The 15258-nt window shown below is 35.7% G+C and overlaps 1 protein-coding gene across 1 annotated transcript in view; it reads right to left on the reverse strand.

Moving 5' to 3' along the window:
• The window catches only part of ABCB5 (ATP binding cassette subfamily B member 5), a 126510-nt gene extending 118759 nt beyond the window's left edge, over positions 1 to 7751 (reverse strand). The window contains exons 1-3 of the mRNA XM_025379557.1: positions 7699 to 7751; positions 4366 to 4420; positions 2186 to 2336 (exon numbers count right to left, since the gene is read on the reverse strand). Of these exons, the coding sequence (XP_025235342.1) occupies positions 2186 to 2336; positions 4366 to 4420; positions 7699 to 7751 (259 nt within the window). The remainder of the gene's footprint in view (positions 1 to 2185; positions 2337 to 4365; positions 4421 to 7698) is intronic.
• Between the last annotated feature and the right edge of the window lie 7507 nt (positions 7752 to 15258).

Below are 15258 nucleotides of genomic sequence, written 5' to 3' on the forward strand. Positions count from 1 at the left end.
TAAATCATTATTGAACTGCTCTACATGTTTACCACATTTGATAAAACCAGGAAACTGGAGAAGCCTTGAACAACAAGAAAAATTAGAATTCACAGAAATAGCAATTAAATATGTAGTACCTAGCCTATCCAAAACAGGTAAGGCAATCAATTACAGAAAAAATTTAACAAAAGGAATACTGCCAAGCAGAAGGTCTTAGGTTGCCAGGTTGCTCATTTACTCATGCATTCATTCATTCATTTGTTCATAGAGATGTAGTTGACAATAAATATTTACTCAGTGAATTGGTGGCTCCATTTGTTTAACAACAAATTATTTAGCATATATATCAATTTACATCATTAATATGTCAGATTTTAACTTATATCCTTAATTTTATTTATATTATTAAAATATTTAAAAAATCATAACTGTTTAAGCAGGAGATTATGGAAAGACAGAGATGGAAGCAATGAGTTTGTTCCACTCAAGATTAGTACACGTAAAAGATTTGCTTTTGGGTTTAAAGATTTTTTTGCTTTAAAGATTTTTTTTTTTTGCTTAAAGATTTGCTTTTTGGAAAACAAGAAGGTATAATTTAGGTATAAATTAGAATTTAAAGTCAAACAGAGTACAGAGGGAAGTAGACTGCACAAAGATAGGCTAATGTTGATGAAAAGACAGTCTAGGTCATGAAGAGTCATTTGTCCCAGTTATAATAAGTATTTATAACAATACTTCCTAGTGTGGAATTTGGGGAAAAGCACAAAAAATCAGGAAATTACTAATATTTATAATATCTACCAGATTAAAAACACTGCATAGCTATTACATCAGTGCGTAGGAAAATCACTGGAATTTACACCTAAAGAATAATGTCACCTTGAAAGACATGACCCTGAAATAGGATGCTACAAAGGATACATGAAAGATGCCTACAAATAAGGGCAATATAAAAACACCTTTTCCACACTTAATTGCTAGTTCCTTTCACCACCAATTCAGGGTATCTGTCTCTAGTGCTATAATTTTCTTCTTCTCTTCTGCATTATGTTATATAGTGCATGGCTAAAAGCTACTAAAACAAAACCAAAAAACAAAAACCTAAGTAACTACTAAACTGAAAGATTTGATCATACTTGATTATTTCTTCCTCTTCCTCTTCCCCCTCCTCCTCTTCTTCCCCTTCCTCCTCCTCCTCCTCTTCTTCTTCTTCTTCTTCTTCTTCTTCTTCTTCTTCTTCTTCTTCTTCTTCTTCTTCTTCTTCTTCTTCCTCTTCCTCTTCCTCTTCCTCTTCCTCTTCCTCTCTTTCTCCTTCTTTTTTTTCCTTGAGATGGAGTTTCACTCTTGTTGCCCAGGCTGGAGTGCAATGGTGCAATCTTGGCTTACTGCAACCTTCACCTCCCGGGTTCAAACGATTCTCCTGCCTCAGCCTCCCAAGTAGCTGGGATTACAGGCACCTGCTACCATGGCTGGCTAATTTTTTGTATTTTTAATAGAGACGGGGTTTCACCATGTTGGCCAGGCTAGTCTCGAACTCCTGACCTCAAGTGATCCACTGGCCTCAGCCTCCCAAAGTGCTGGGATTGCAGGCGTGAGACACCGCACCCGGCCTTGATTTCTTATTTTTAAAGGATGTGTTACATCCTCGTGGCCTGGGATGACCCAAGCCTTTGATTAAATCCTGATGTAATCACCACTTCTGATAAAAAATTATTTGAATTCTTAGAGAGACAAGCTGAACTATTGTGGGGTTCAGATGATTCCTACATAACATCAGTAAATGGCTTTCTGATTTGAACTGCAACATTGGCTCTCTGCTGAGTCCCCAGCATGCCGGCCCACCCTCTTGAACTTGCCAACCTCTATAACCATGTGAGCCAGCCAATTCTTTAAAATCTCTCTATACACACACACACACTCTCTCTCTCTCTGTTTCTCATGCACATCCTATAATTCTGTTTCTCTGGAGAACCCTAATAGGGGATTTTTGTTTCTTATTTATTTATTTTAATTATGGACCTCAGTGGTCATGAAGATTTTGTTTCTTTAGTGTCTTAGCAATATAGCAGAATAAATGACTTAAATACACGTTATATGGATACTGTTTTACAACACAATGGTCTGCCATACGAGCTTAACGTGTGTTTGCTTTATTCAATGCTTTTGTGTCTTGAGTGATACAGAAAAATAATCGTATACTCACTTGTGTTAGTTTGGACTAGACATCCACTAATAAGGTTATCACTCATTTCTCCTAAAACCAGTGACATTAAAGGAAGGCAGGCTCCATTGACCAGTGATGCCAGTATACCCAGGATCATGAGTATGATGTCCAGACCATCAGCAAAGCGGAACTGAGGAAAACAAGCACCACAGGTGTAAAACAAACAAACACACCAAGCACACACACACAAAACAGCAGCCTACAGCCTTTGCCACCTAGTAAACATGACTTTACACATTAAGATGGTAAATAAATGCATAAAATCATAGATACGCATTTATATCTAAAGTAAAAACAAATACTAAAACTAAGAATTTACCATCTCCTTTAAAGGCATTAAAAAGTAAAGTAGCTAACTATTCACAGAGCAGAGACTTGGAACCAACCCAAATGTCCATCAATGATAGACTGGATTAAGAAAATGTGGCACATATACACCACGGAATACTATGCAGTCATAAAAAAGGATGAGTTCATGTCCTTTGCAGGGACATGGACGAAGCTGGAAACCATCATTCTCAGCAAACTATCACAAGGACAGAAAACCAAACACCACATGTTCTCACTCATAGGTGGAAGTTGAACAATGAGAACACATGGACACAGGGCGGGGAACATCACATACCGGGGCCTGTTGGGAGGTCAGGGGCTGGGGGAGGGATAGTATTAGGAGAAACACCTAATGTAAATGTCAAGTTGATGGGTGCAGCAAACCAACATGACACATGTACACCTATATAACAAACATGCATGTTGTGCACATGTACCCTAGAACTTAAAGTATAATAATAATAAAAATAAATAAAGCAGCTAAATCAGTACAAATTATAGATACCTGACACAAGTCAGGTCAGATGTGGGTATGAATCTTCATTCCATTTGGTTGATTTTGGAATAAGTTAAGATATTTTGGAGACTGCAACAACAATATCTTAGTTTATGGAAAGTTGATCTACACACTTTCAATGCCCTAGGCTCACCGGCATCATAGCAATGTCATGGCTAAGTGCAGTGACCAGAACTAACTGGTAAAACTGTAATGAATTATATTTGTGATTATTTTAAATTCCTTAGATTTTTTTTTCTACCCAGAACAATGCCTATCCTGTAAATAAGGATATTTAAGGGGGTCAATAATAATTTTTAAGGGCTGTTTGGAATAAGAAAGAAATGCCTGAAACCATCTATTGAGTGTTTTATATTCTATTCTGTCCCCATAGCATCTGTCCAAAACCAAACCATGAGCAGAATTGAAAACATGGATTATTTATTTTACCAAGAGAGGCCAAAATAAAATTTAAATAGTATTAAAATGTAATTAGATCTGAATAACAGCAAGAGGAACTTACTGCGTATTTTATGAATGGAGACCAAAAAATTATTTTTCCATTCATCAGTGCAATAGCTAATAAATATTTATAGTGTTACTTCCACAGCATTGCATTTGGCATTATGGACATTAAGAGAGTATCTCCTTCTCCACCTTCCTCCAGAATAATGCTATCTCCTTGATAAAGTTTATCATGTTCTGCTACTATTCAGTTTTCTTTTTAAATTGACTTTTGAAAAAACAGGGGCTGTTTCATGTATATTTATAGGGGCATAACATTGACAGCCAGGCTGACACAGAGATTAAAGTTGGTGAAGTCCATGTCTGGGAACACATGCATGAAACGCTCCTTAAACATGATTTCAGAGAAGGGTAGTGACACATTCTCTGATACACAGGCTTTAAAATATACTTAGATAATTATTTTTGATTTAAAAGGATTTGTAACACTTTAAAAATAATAACAACACTTAACAATGCAGAATCATTGGAATATACTGAAATGTAAACATACATGGTAAAAGTCACTCATAATTTCCCACCACTCAGAAATATCCTTTGGTAACATTTATGTATGATACACACACACACACCCCACAAACACTTTTAAAACACCGAGTCATTATGTGGATGTTATGCTATTTTTCCCTATCCTTTATTGTGGAATTTTGAGATTATTTATACTTTTTCCTATGACAGTTTAATGAATCTTTTAGTTCCCTCTTTTCCACAAATAATGGATGCAATCTAATAAACACAATCATTCTAGGCACTACTGACAAGTCTCTAAAATCTTTAATGCATATACTTTCTAACTGATTTCACTTACTATCTCAATAGATCCAACAGCTTCCTTTTTCAGTTTTGACTGTTCTTCTACAGTTCTGGAAAATAAAAGTTCAAAATGCAACAGTTGCAATGTGAATATAATTTGCAAAATTTTTCCATTAATAGTTTGCTACCTTCGTAGCAAATTTCTACCAATACTGAAATTTTAAAAATAAACTTAATGATAGACAATTATCACTGGTTGTCTGTAAACTTGTTAGGGTAGCAACTTGAAGACGTGTTTGGAGTAGAATTTCTTAAAGTTGTGGTAAAATAGATATAATGTAGACTTTATCTTCTTGAATAATTGTAATTGTATAACCAAGGCACTAAGTACAGTCACATTGTTGTGCCACCATTTATTTTGATTTACCCACAGAACTCTTTTTACTTTGCAAAACTAAACCTCTGTACACATTACACATTTTCCCATCGTCCCCTCCTCCCAGCCCCTGTCTACCGCGGTTCTGTTTTGTCTCTATGAATCTGACTGCTCTAGGCACCTCAGATAAATAGAATCATACAGCATTTCTCCTTTCGTGTCTGGCTGTCTTCAAAGTTCATCCTTGAATTATTCACTTAGCATAATGTCTTCGTGTTTCATCCACATTGTAGTAGATGTTGCAATTTTTACTTTTTAAGGTTGAATAGTATTGCATTATATGTTTTTGCCACGTTTTGTCGAACACTTAAGACTGCTTCCACATTTTGGCTATTCCTATTAATGCTGTTAAGAATATGAGTGTACAAATATCTCTTCAACTCACTGCTTTTAATTCGTTTGAGTATATACCCAGAAGTAGAATTGCTGGGTTACGTGTTAATCCTACTATTAATTTTTTGAGGAGCATTCATAGTGTCTTCCATAGCAACTGCACCATTTTACATTCCTGCCAGCACAAGGATTCCAGTTTCTCTATATCCTCACCAACAGTTGTTCTTTCCTTTTTCTTTTATCTTTTTTAGTATTAGCCATCATAATGAGCATGAAGTGATGGACTGTAATTTTTAACCTTTAGTAACAAAATCTGAGCTTTAAATGAAATGAGTTCTAGTAGGCACACATTAAACAACTGTACTCTGACTTTTGTCTCCCTTTTTGAAAATTTCATTTCTTAGCTTTGTATGCTCACATTTCAAGGAGGTCCAAATGAAAGCTGAACATTGTATCCACTGATTTCACAGCAATCCGTCAGTTACACACACACACACACACACACACACACACACACACACACACACACGCATGCGCAAAATTCTGAAACATTAAGAGAAGACTGGAGGGAACAGTTTAAGTTTTTTATAAAGACATCACAGGAAGACAAACATCTGGCTTCTCTCCAGCTTCATAACGCATTGTTCTGCCAGCTTTGATAAATGACAATTCACTTAATTTTATTCCACCTGAGATTAATAATTTACTTGTGTTCCGGTCAATTTGCTCTGGGGTGAGGCATGAGATGACAAAAAAATGCTTTACCACTGCAAAACCCTACAATCCCTTTCCCCACCTCTAGATGCAGATTTTGAAGCTTAAGACCCAGTAAACCCTCTTCTCTTGGTAAATGTTGTTTCAGGGAAATAATTTCTGACTCCAATTGACCTTCATGGAAAGGTTTGGAAGGAGGGCTTGGGTCGTTTTGTGAAAGTCTTTTTATCAGCGTTGAGATAAGAAAGCAGCATGTGGGCAGGTGGGCGGGTTTGGGGGTCTCCTCCCTCTACACAGTTCTTGGGACCAAGTGTCCTTTGGCGAAGACCGAGGGCGGAGCCTGAGGCGCCCAGAGGAAACTGATTCCATTGTGCAGGTCACACCCGCACTAGCTCCTAGTTCTAGCGTGCTAGTTGCTGGTTTGCAAACTAGAGGGGATCTTAGAGAGGTTGGTGACCCAGTACTTTCATTAGTGCAAATCAGCATGGCCCAGAGCTGCGACAATTCTGCTCTCAGCTCCAAATGTGTCACCTCCACCTAATAAGAATACTGCCTATATTTCATGGCCAGACCCCACACCTATATTCCACTAATTTCACTTTTCAGGGCCCATCCAACCCCTACCTTCAATTCCTGTTGCTATTTTCTTTCATATTGTTTTCTCCCATTCTCTCCAGTCTTCTTTAGTCATCCAAATGAAATTAGGTGTGTATTTTCTCAGTTCCTCATGGAAACCAGCAAAAACAACCACCTCCCCATTCTAATTTTCTGTGCGATAGCATGTAGACGTTGCAGTTTGCTGTTGGTATTGCTACTGACCTATAAGCTTTTGTGGTTCACCAATGAGGTCTGTAGTATATTATTATCATGACCACTTTAAAGATGAGGAAACAGTCACGGAGTAAAACAACCCAAGTTTATGTAGCCAGTGATGGAACTTCAGTCTGATGCCAGAGCCCGAACTCTTAACTGTCCAGTTACAATGCCTCCTGTGAAATATATGCTGAACACATAATTTATTCAGTCCACAGGTAATGCTTAAGAGCACAAATGTGTTCTAAAATAAACCTGTCCCCTCAGCATCCCCTCACACTAGGATGCTAGGGCATCTTTAGATAATGTTTTGAATTTATGAGGAAAGTGCTTAGAAAGGGGAACATTTACTTTGGGAAAATAATAACAAAAAGATTAAAGAAGTTTGGAATGCAGTTCTTTTGATTTTCAAAATGTTCCCAAATGGAATTTGCTTTAGCCTAAGGAAGTTTCTGATTCTGACTCATAAGAAAATGACTCAAAAGAACACCCTCTCTGGCTATTTGCTGAATTAATAAACTACATGACCTGGGGGGGTCTTCTCCAGTTTTATAGATTGTATGTCCAAATATAACACAATTATTATGGTAAAAGTGGAAATAAAATAGATGTAAAATTATTTCAATTTAAAAACTCTCAATTAATGAATTCCAGGTGTAGAAACTTGTGTAACATACATATTCACAGAGACCTCTATTCAGTGAAAAAATAATCGGAATCCAATATTTTCTTGTATTAAATGTACCACATGGAATGAAGGGTCCACAGATAATTGAAATTAAAATTTGTAGGTGCCTTTCTTCTATATAATGGTGGACAAGAAATTAACAACAAGAAATTCAGAAGAAGAGATATCTGAAGCACTAAATCAATAAATCCTGGATAAATAAATCCTATTACAATTAATCCTATTGCACTTCCTAAAATCACTATTAAATTAGTTATAAGACTGCTTATGTTGAAGTTCAGCAAAATGCAAATAGCATTGCTATTTTTGGGAAAAACTTATAAACATTTTTGCTACAGGTGTGGAAAGGATGAGTTGCATGTGAAGTTGTAGAAGAATACTTACAGAACTTAGTGAAAGCTTACCCATTTCTCTGATAATTTTCTTGCATTTCTTCAGCTCTTTCAGAATTTTCCATCTTATTTACAATTTACTTCTTCTGAAATACAATTTTAATAAATGTATCATGGCTATGTGACTTTTATCACTTAGTTGATATACACCTTTCTCTACGCCCCACATCTCCCACAGTTTGAAAAAGAAAGCATCTCAGAATTTCACCCTGCCTAGCCCCCCACTCCAGCTGAAGTTTCTGGCTTGGCAGTTCACGGATTCAAATTTTGTCATTGAATTTATAACTTCCTTGCTTCATTCTAGGCTTAGATTTGGAGCTAATGAAAGTGTTGGAATTAGAATAAAAGAAGGAAAGTGAGATTCCAAGGAAAATGCACTGTTTGTCAGGATATTAGATATTCCTACTTTGCCACTCATTTGACTGGAATTGGTGAAAATGTTTAATCTACTTCATGCTTTTTTCTCTTTAAAAAACTGATGCAGTACTTTTTGTTAGCCAGCAGTTTGAGGGAATAGGGTTTTCTACTTTATCAAACAAAGTTTGGAGCTTTCACAAACTGGATTAACAGTTACAAAAAATTAGAATATTTTGAAAATCCACTCATCATTAAAATTGTATTAAGCATAATTTACTCTTCCTTGGGATGATACTTGAGGATTTTACCTTGTCTTAAGATCACAATTATGTTCATAAATTATAAATTATCATTTTATTATGGATCTACAGAGATGTTTTTGACTCAGTCTCATTTGTTAGGCCATATAAAATATTACCCTATATAAAGACAATTATAAAGATATGGCTTTAAACTTTAAAGTGGAATTACAAATTAATTAAAGAGTCCCTACACATCTGAAAAAGCTAATGAAGTTTCAAGTAGTAAACTTCTCATTGAAAGTGGATCAGAACTGCTTTCAGCGCCAAGGAGGAAGGCATAATACAAATACAGCCATCTGTTGGCTGCTTCTTCCTTTTACAGGAGTAAATGGTCATACTTCATATGGGAGATATTTACAACTGCTAAACTGACTTTATACCATCTCCATTAATCTGACACGTATGTAAGAAAAGTAATAAAATGATTGACAAATCTCAAACATTTGCATTTTATAGAAATTAATAATTATAAAATAAAAATGCATCCATTCATAGAAAGAAATCAAAACAATTAAGGCTCGCCTTGGTAAGTGCATGATCTGTTCGTTTATGCCAAAATCATGTATGCATTCTATCCTCAATAAATAACGAGCTGCACTTTCATAACTGTGCTTTACCAAGCTTATCTTCTGATCGTGCTGTAACTGATTACAACACTGGTGAGTATCCAGGTAAAGCACATTGTGTTCTCCATGTCATACTGCACTTGGGAAACAATGTGAGCAAAGAAAGTTCACTGAGCCAAATAAACACTTTTTAAAAAGAGCCATAGTGTCTGTATACCTGGTTTTCTATTGTACAGTCCTATATCTTTTTAGTTAGTTGGTTGAGTTCTTAATTATAATAGGTAAAATTTTAACAATTCAACAGCACATTTGCACAAGAAATATTTATTGAGTAATACTTTATGAAAGGCATTGACTTTATTACCCTACTATTGTTCCCTGAAAATTATCACCTCCTTCTCTGATTTCCTTTTGCTCTTTGCTTGTATCTGTATTATATTCATGACACATTCTGCATTATATTACAAATCCTAGTTAACCTATTAGATTATATATTTTTCTCTCTTTCCTCATGAATAATTGAAAAAAGTATTGAGTTTATATGATGTGACAGCTATTAGTTTGTAAGAATCAAAAGATATGTTTCCTTTTCCTGAGGAACCCCATGTTTTATTCTTTACTCTAGACTGTAGTCTTACTACTCAGAATGGTCCCAAGAGCAGCAGCATAGGCACCAGCCTGGACATGATTAAAAATGCAGAACTTTTTAAAACAGTCTTTTAATTTTATCAAAATATACATAACAAAATTTAACATTTTACCATCTGAAGTATACATTTCAGCGGGATTAAGGGCATACTCAATGTTGTATAACCATCACCATATCTATCTTCAGAACTTTTTCATCATCACAAACTGAAATTCTACATCCATTAAACAATAACTTCTGTTATCTCCTACTGGCAGTCTCTGGTAACCTCTGTTTTACTATTCTAGGTGTCTCATATGAATGGAATCATACAATATTTTTTCTTTTGTATCTGGCTTATTTCACTTAACATAATGTTTTCAAGGTTCATCAATGTATCCAAATTTTATTCCTTTTTAAGGCTTAATACTATTCTGGTGCACATATATAGTACATTTTTTAAATTGACACATCTGTTGATGGACACTTGGACTGTTTTCACCTTTTGGCTATTGTGAATAATGTTTCTGTGAACATTGGCATACAAGTATTTGCTTGAGTATCCTCCTTTCAGTTCTTTTGGGTATATACTTAGATGTAGAATTGCTGGATCAAGTGGTTAGTCTATGTTTAACTTTTTGAGAAATATTCATACTGTTTTTCATAGCAGCTGTTTTACTTTACATTCCTACTAGCAATGTACAAGGGTTTCAATTTCTCCATGTCCTCACTAACACTTGTTATTTTCTGATTAATGGACAATAGAAATCCTGATGGGTGTGATGTGGTATCTCATTGTGGTTTCGATTTGCAATTCCCTAATGAATAGTGATATTGAGTATCTCATATGCTTACTGCTCATTTGTATCTTCTGTGAAGAAATGTCTATTCAAATCTGTTGCCCATTTTAAAATTGCGTTTTTGGTGTTTTTTTTTTTTTTGTAGTAAGTTGTAGGTGTTCTTTATATATTCTGGATATTATTAAGTACATGATTTGCAAATGTTTTCTTTTATTATATGGATTTTCTGTCTTCTCTCTGGATAGTTTCCTTTAATAAGCAAAAGTTTTTAATTTTGAAGAAAAAATTATCTACTTTTTAATTGTTTTTGCCTGTGTTTTTGGCATCATATCTAAGAAATCTTTGCCAAATCCAACATCATAAAGCTTTTTCCCATGTGTTTTTCTGGAGTTGGATAATTTTCACACTTATGATTAGGTCTTTAACCTATTTTTGAGTTGGTTTTTTATATGGTGTAAAGTAAGAGTTCAACTTCATTCTTTTGAATGTGGATATCCAGTTTTACTTGTTAAATAGACTGTCCTTTCTGATATTTTCTAATCTATAAGCAACCCTAAAGAAAAAGAACAAAGCTAAACACATCACATTACCCTGACTTCAAAGTATACTATAAGGCTACAGTAACCAAAACAGCATGGTATTGATACAAAAAGAGACACACAGATCAATGGAGCAGAATTCAGGACCCAGAAATAAAGTATGACACCCATAGCCATCTGATCTTTAACAAAGTCAACAAACATAAACAATGGGGAAATGACTCCAATAAATGGTGCTGGGATAACTGGCTAGCTATATGCAGAAGAATGAAACTGGACCCCTACATTTCACCATATATAAAAATTAATTCAAGATTGATTAAAGATTTAAACATAAAACCTGAAACTATAAAAACCCTGGAAGAAAACCTAAGAAATATCCTTGTTGTCATCGGCCTTGGCAAAGAATTTACAGCTTATGCGCTCAAAAGCAATTGTGACAAAAGCAAAAATTGGCAGATGGGACCTAAATAAACTAAAGAGCTTCTACATAGCAAGAGAAACTATCAACAAAGTAAATAGAAAACCTACACAATGGGAGAAAATATGTGCAAACTATGCATCCAATAAAGGTCTAATATCTAAAATCTATAAGAAATTTAACTCAAGAAGCAAAAACAAACAAACAAACAAAAAAACACCCATTAAAAATGGGCAAAGGATATGAACAAACACTTCTCAAAAGAAGACATACAAGTGACCAAAACAAACATAAAAAAATGCTCACCATCACTAATCATGAGAAAATTGCAAATCAAAACACAATGAGATACCACTTCACACCAATCAGAATGACTACCATTAAAAAGTCAAAAAATAACAGATACTGGCAAGGCTGTGGAGAAGAGGGAACACTTGTATAAGGCTGGTGGAAATGTAAATTAGTTCAGCCACTGTGGAAAGCAGTATGGTGATTTCTCAAAGAACTTAAAACAGAACTACCATTCAATCCAGCAATTCCAAAGGAAAAGAAATCATTCTACACAAAAGATGCATGCACTCTTATGTTCATGACAGCACTATTCACAATAGCAGACACATGGAAGCAAGCTGGGTGCCATCAATGGTGAATTACATAAAGAAAATGTGGCACGTGGCTGGGCATGGTGGCTCACACCCATAATCCCAGCAGTTTGGGAGGTCGAAGTGGGTGGATCACTTGAGGCCAGGAATTTGAGAACAGCCTGGACAACATGGTGAAACCCTGCCATGATACAAAAGATACAAAAATTAGCCTGCCATGGTGGTACATGCCTGTAGTCTCAGCTACTTGGGTAGCTGAGGCAGAAGAATCGCTTGAACCCGGGAGGTGGAGGTTGCAGTGAGCTGAGATCGTGCCACTGCACTCCAGCTTGGGTGACAGAACAAGATTCCATCTCAAAACAAAACAAAACAAAACAAAACGAAAAAAGCAAAAACAAGAAGAAAATGTAGCACATATATATCATGAAATCTTTTTAGCTACTTGGGTGGCTGAGTTAGGGGAATCGCTTGAACCTGGGAGGTGGAGGTTGCAGTGAGCTGGGATGATGCCACTGCACTCCAGCCTGGGCGTGACAGAACAAGATTTCGTCTCAAAAAAAAAAAAGAAAAAAAGAAAGAAAGAAAGAAAGAAAATGTAGCACATATACACCATAAAATCTTTTGTAGCAACATAATTGCAGCTGGAGGCCATTATCTTAAGTGAATTAACACGGAAAGAGAAAACCAAATGTTGTATGTTTTCACTGATAAATGGGAGCTGAACACTGGGTCCACATGGACATAAAGATGAGAAAAGTAGCCACTGGAGACTATTAGAGGTGGGAGAGAGGAAGGGGAGCAGGTGCTGAAAAACTACCTACTGGGTACTATGCTCACTACCTGGGCGACGGGATTATTCATACCTCAATAGTCAGTGTCACACAATAAACTCATGTAACAAACCTGCCTGCACATGTAAGCTCTAAACCTAAAATAAAAGGTGAACTTATATAAAAGGTGAAGATAGCCATAAAAATGAATTACTGATACATGCTACATAAATAAACCTTGAAAATATTACGGTAAGTAAAATAACCCAATCACGAAAGGCAACATACTATATAATTCCATTAATATGAAGTGCCTAGAGCAGGCAAATTCATAGAGAAAAAAGTAGGTTAGTAGTTGCTGGGTGGGGGAGAAATAGAGATGATAGCTAATGGGAGTGATACAGGGCTTCTTTTCAAGATGATAAAACCAGTATAAATTGAATGTGGTGATGGCTGCTCAACTCTACAAATATGCAAAAACGATTGAACTGTACATCTTAAATGGGTATATTCTATGATATGTGAATTATATCTCAATAAAGCTGTTAACAGAAAAAGGTAATATTAAAGTTTCTAACCATTATTACAGTAATTTTTATTTCTCTCTGATTCTGTCAGTATTTAGGAGCTGTGATATTTTGTGGCTGTATGCTTATAGTTGTTATATCTTCTTGGTGATTTGACTGTTTCATCACTATCTAATGTTCTTTGTTGTCTCTTATAAAAGGTTTTGACTTGAGTTGTAACTTGTCTGGATATTACTATAACCATTCCAGCTCTCTTTTGGTTAATTTTGCATGGGATATCTCTTTTTATCCTTTCAATTTTACCTGTTTGCCTTTAGATCTAAAATGATTCTCTTATTGACAGCATACAGTTAGATTATGTATCTTTAATCCATTATAAAAATGTGATTTTGGGGTCTCACTCTGAAACTTCTGAATAGAATCTGCATTTTAACAAGATTCTCAAAGTGGTGTGTAATGCATATCAAATTTTGAGAAACATGACTATTTAGTATCTAGCACAAAGTCTTGAGAAACAGAAGGCACTACTTATTTGGAGGAAATTTTATCTTCCTAAATCCAAGATTATAAAAATAAAGTTTAAAATACTCCTTAATGCTGACAACATATTGTTTTTTATCTGCTGTCAATAGCACAGTTTTAAAGTATTGTCAAAGAACCTCTGGCATCAGAATCACCTGGAGTGCATGTTAAAAATATCAGATACCTACCTAGGTCTTGCCCCACATGTACTGAATGAGAATCTAAAGAAATGTGCTGGAAAAAAAATCTACATTTTTAACAAGCTCATTCGATGATTTTTTAAAAAGTTACTCATTCTGTAGATATATACTTTGCCAGGTACTGTTCTAAGCACTGAACAGCCTAGACATCTCTGCTGTCATAGAGCTTAGACTCCATTGCAGGGAGAGTCACAATTGAAAAAAAAAAAAAAAAGGCATACATAAATAAGAAAAATTAGAGTGCTCAGTTTTTGGTATATAATTAAAACAGGGCAATTTTATGAAGAGTAATGTGGCATTTATATATGTCTGGTCAGAGAAAGCCCCTTGTAGAAGATAATGTTTAAGTTGAAATCTGAATTATAACAGGAGGTTGCTATATAAAGATCAAGAAGACTATCCCAGGCAGAAGGAATACGATTTAGATGGTAGAGAAAAGTGCACTGAGACAAAGCGACACAAGGTCAAAGCAATTTGTGAGCCAGTGAGCAGGTCCTCACTGTATGGAAAGCTACAGGTTGACCATGATGGCTGCCCCCGTGTTCCTCTCTGTTACCCACTGTTTCAAAAGGAAGATAAATTTGACTTGAAACATGTCAAGTTTGAGATATTTGTGAGATAATCAGGTAGTAATATCCAGCACTAAGTAGATAACATGAACGTAGAACTCTGAACATCTTAATTGCTCTACACAAAATCTATCAGCCAGCCAATTCTTACTTATTGACAGCTATATGGATGCTATCATGGTTAGTACTATGGAACATACAAGGAAATGTAAAAATAGAGAGAATATTTTATTTATAAGGACTTTTGCCTTAAAAAATATTTCTAGGTTCATGTGCCAAGATGGAAATCATAAGACAAAATACCTATGTGAGAAGAAATCATCAGAGATGCACTTAATCTTCAAGCATTCTTGGTAAGAATAATCTGACAAATAGCTAAGATAAACTGGTTGGATGGAAAGCATGGGCTCTTCGGTCATATGAAAGAAGATATGGCCAGGCGTAGTGGCTCACGCCTGTAATCCCAGTACTTTGGGAGGCCGAGGCAGCTGGATCATCGGAGGTCAGGAGTTTGAGATCAACCTGGTCCACAAGGTGAAACCCCATCTCTATTAAAAATAAAAAAATTAGCCAGGCATGGTGGCGGGCACCTGCAATCCCAGCGACTCAGGAGGCTGAGCCAGGAGACTATTTTGAACCTGGGACGTGGAGGTTGCAGTGAGCCAACATCGCACCACTGCACTCTAGCCTGGGCAACAGAGTGAAACCCTGTCACAGGGAAAGAAAGAAAGAAGATATTGTATGGATTGTATTTAAAGCATCCATTGTA

This window comes from Theropithecus gelada, chromosome 3 (genome assembly GCF_003255815.1).
Source record: "Theropithecus gelada isolate Dixy chromosome 3, Tgel_1.0, whole genome shotgun sequence".
Lineage (NCBI taxonomy): Eukaryota > Metazoa > Chordata > Mammalia > Primates > Cercopithecidae > Theropithecus > Theropithecus gelada.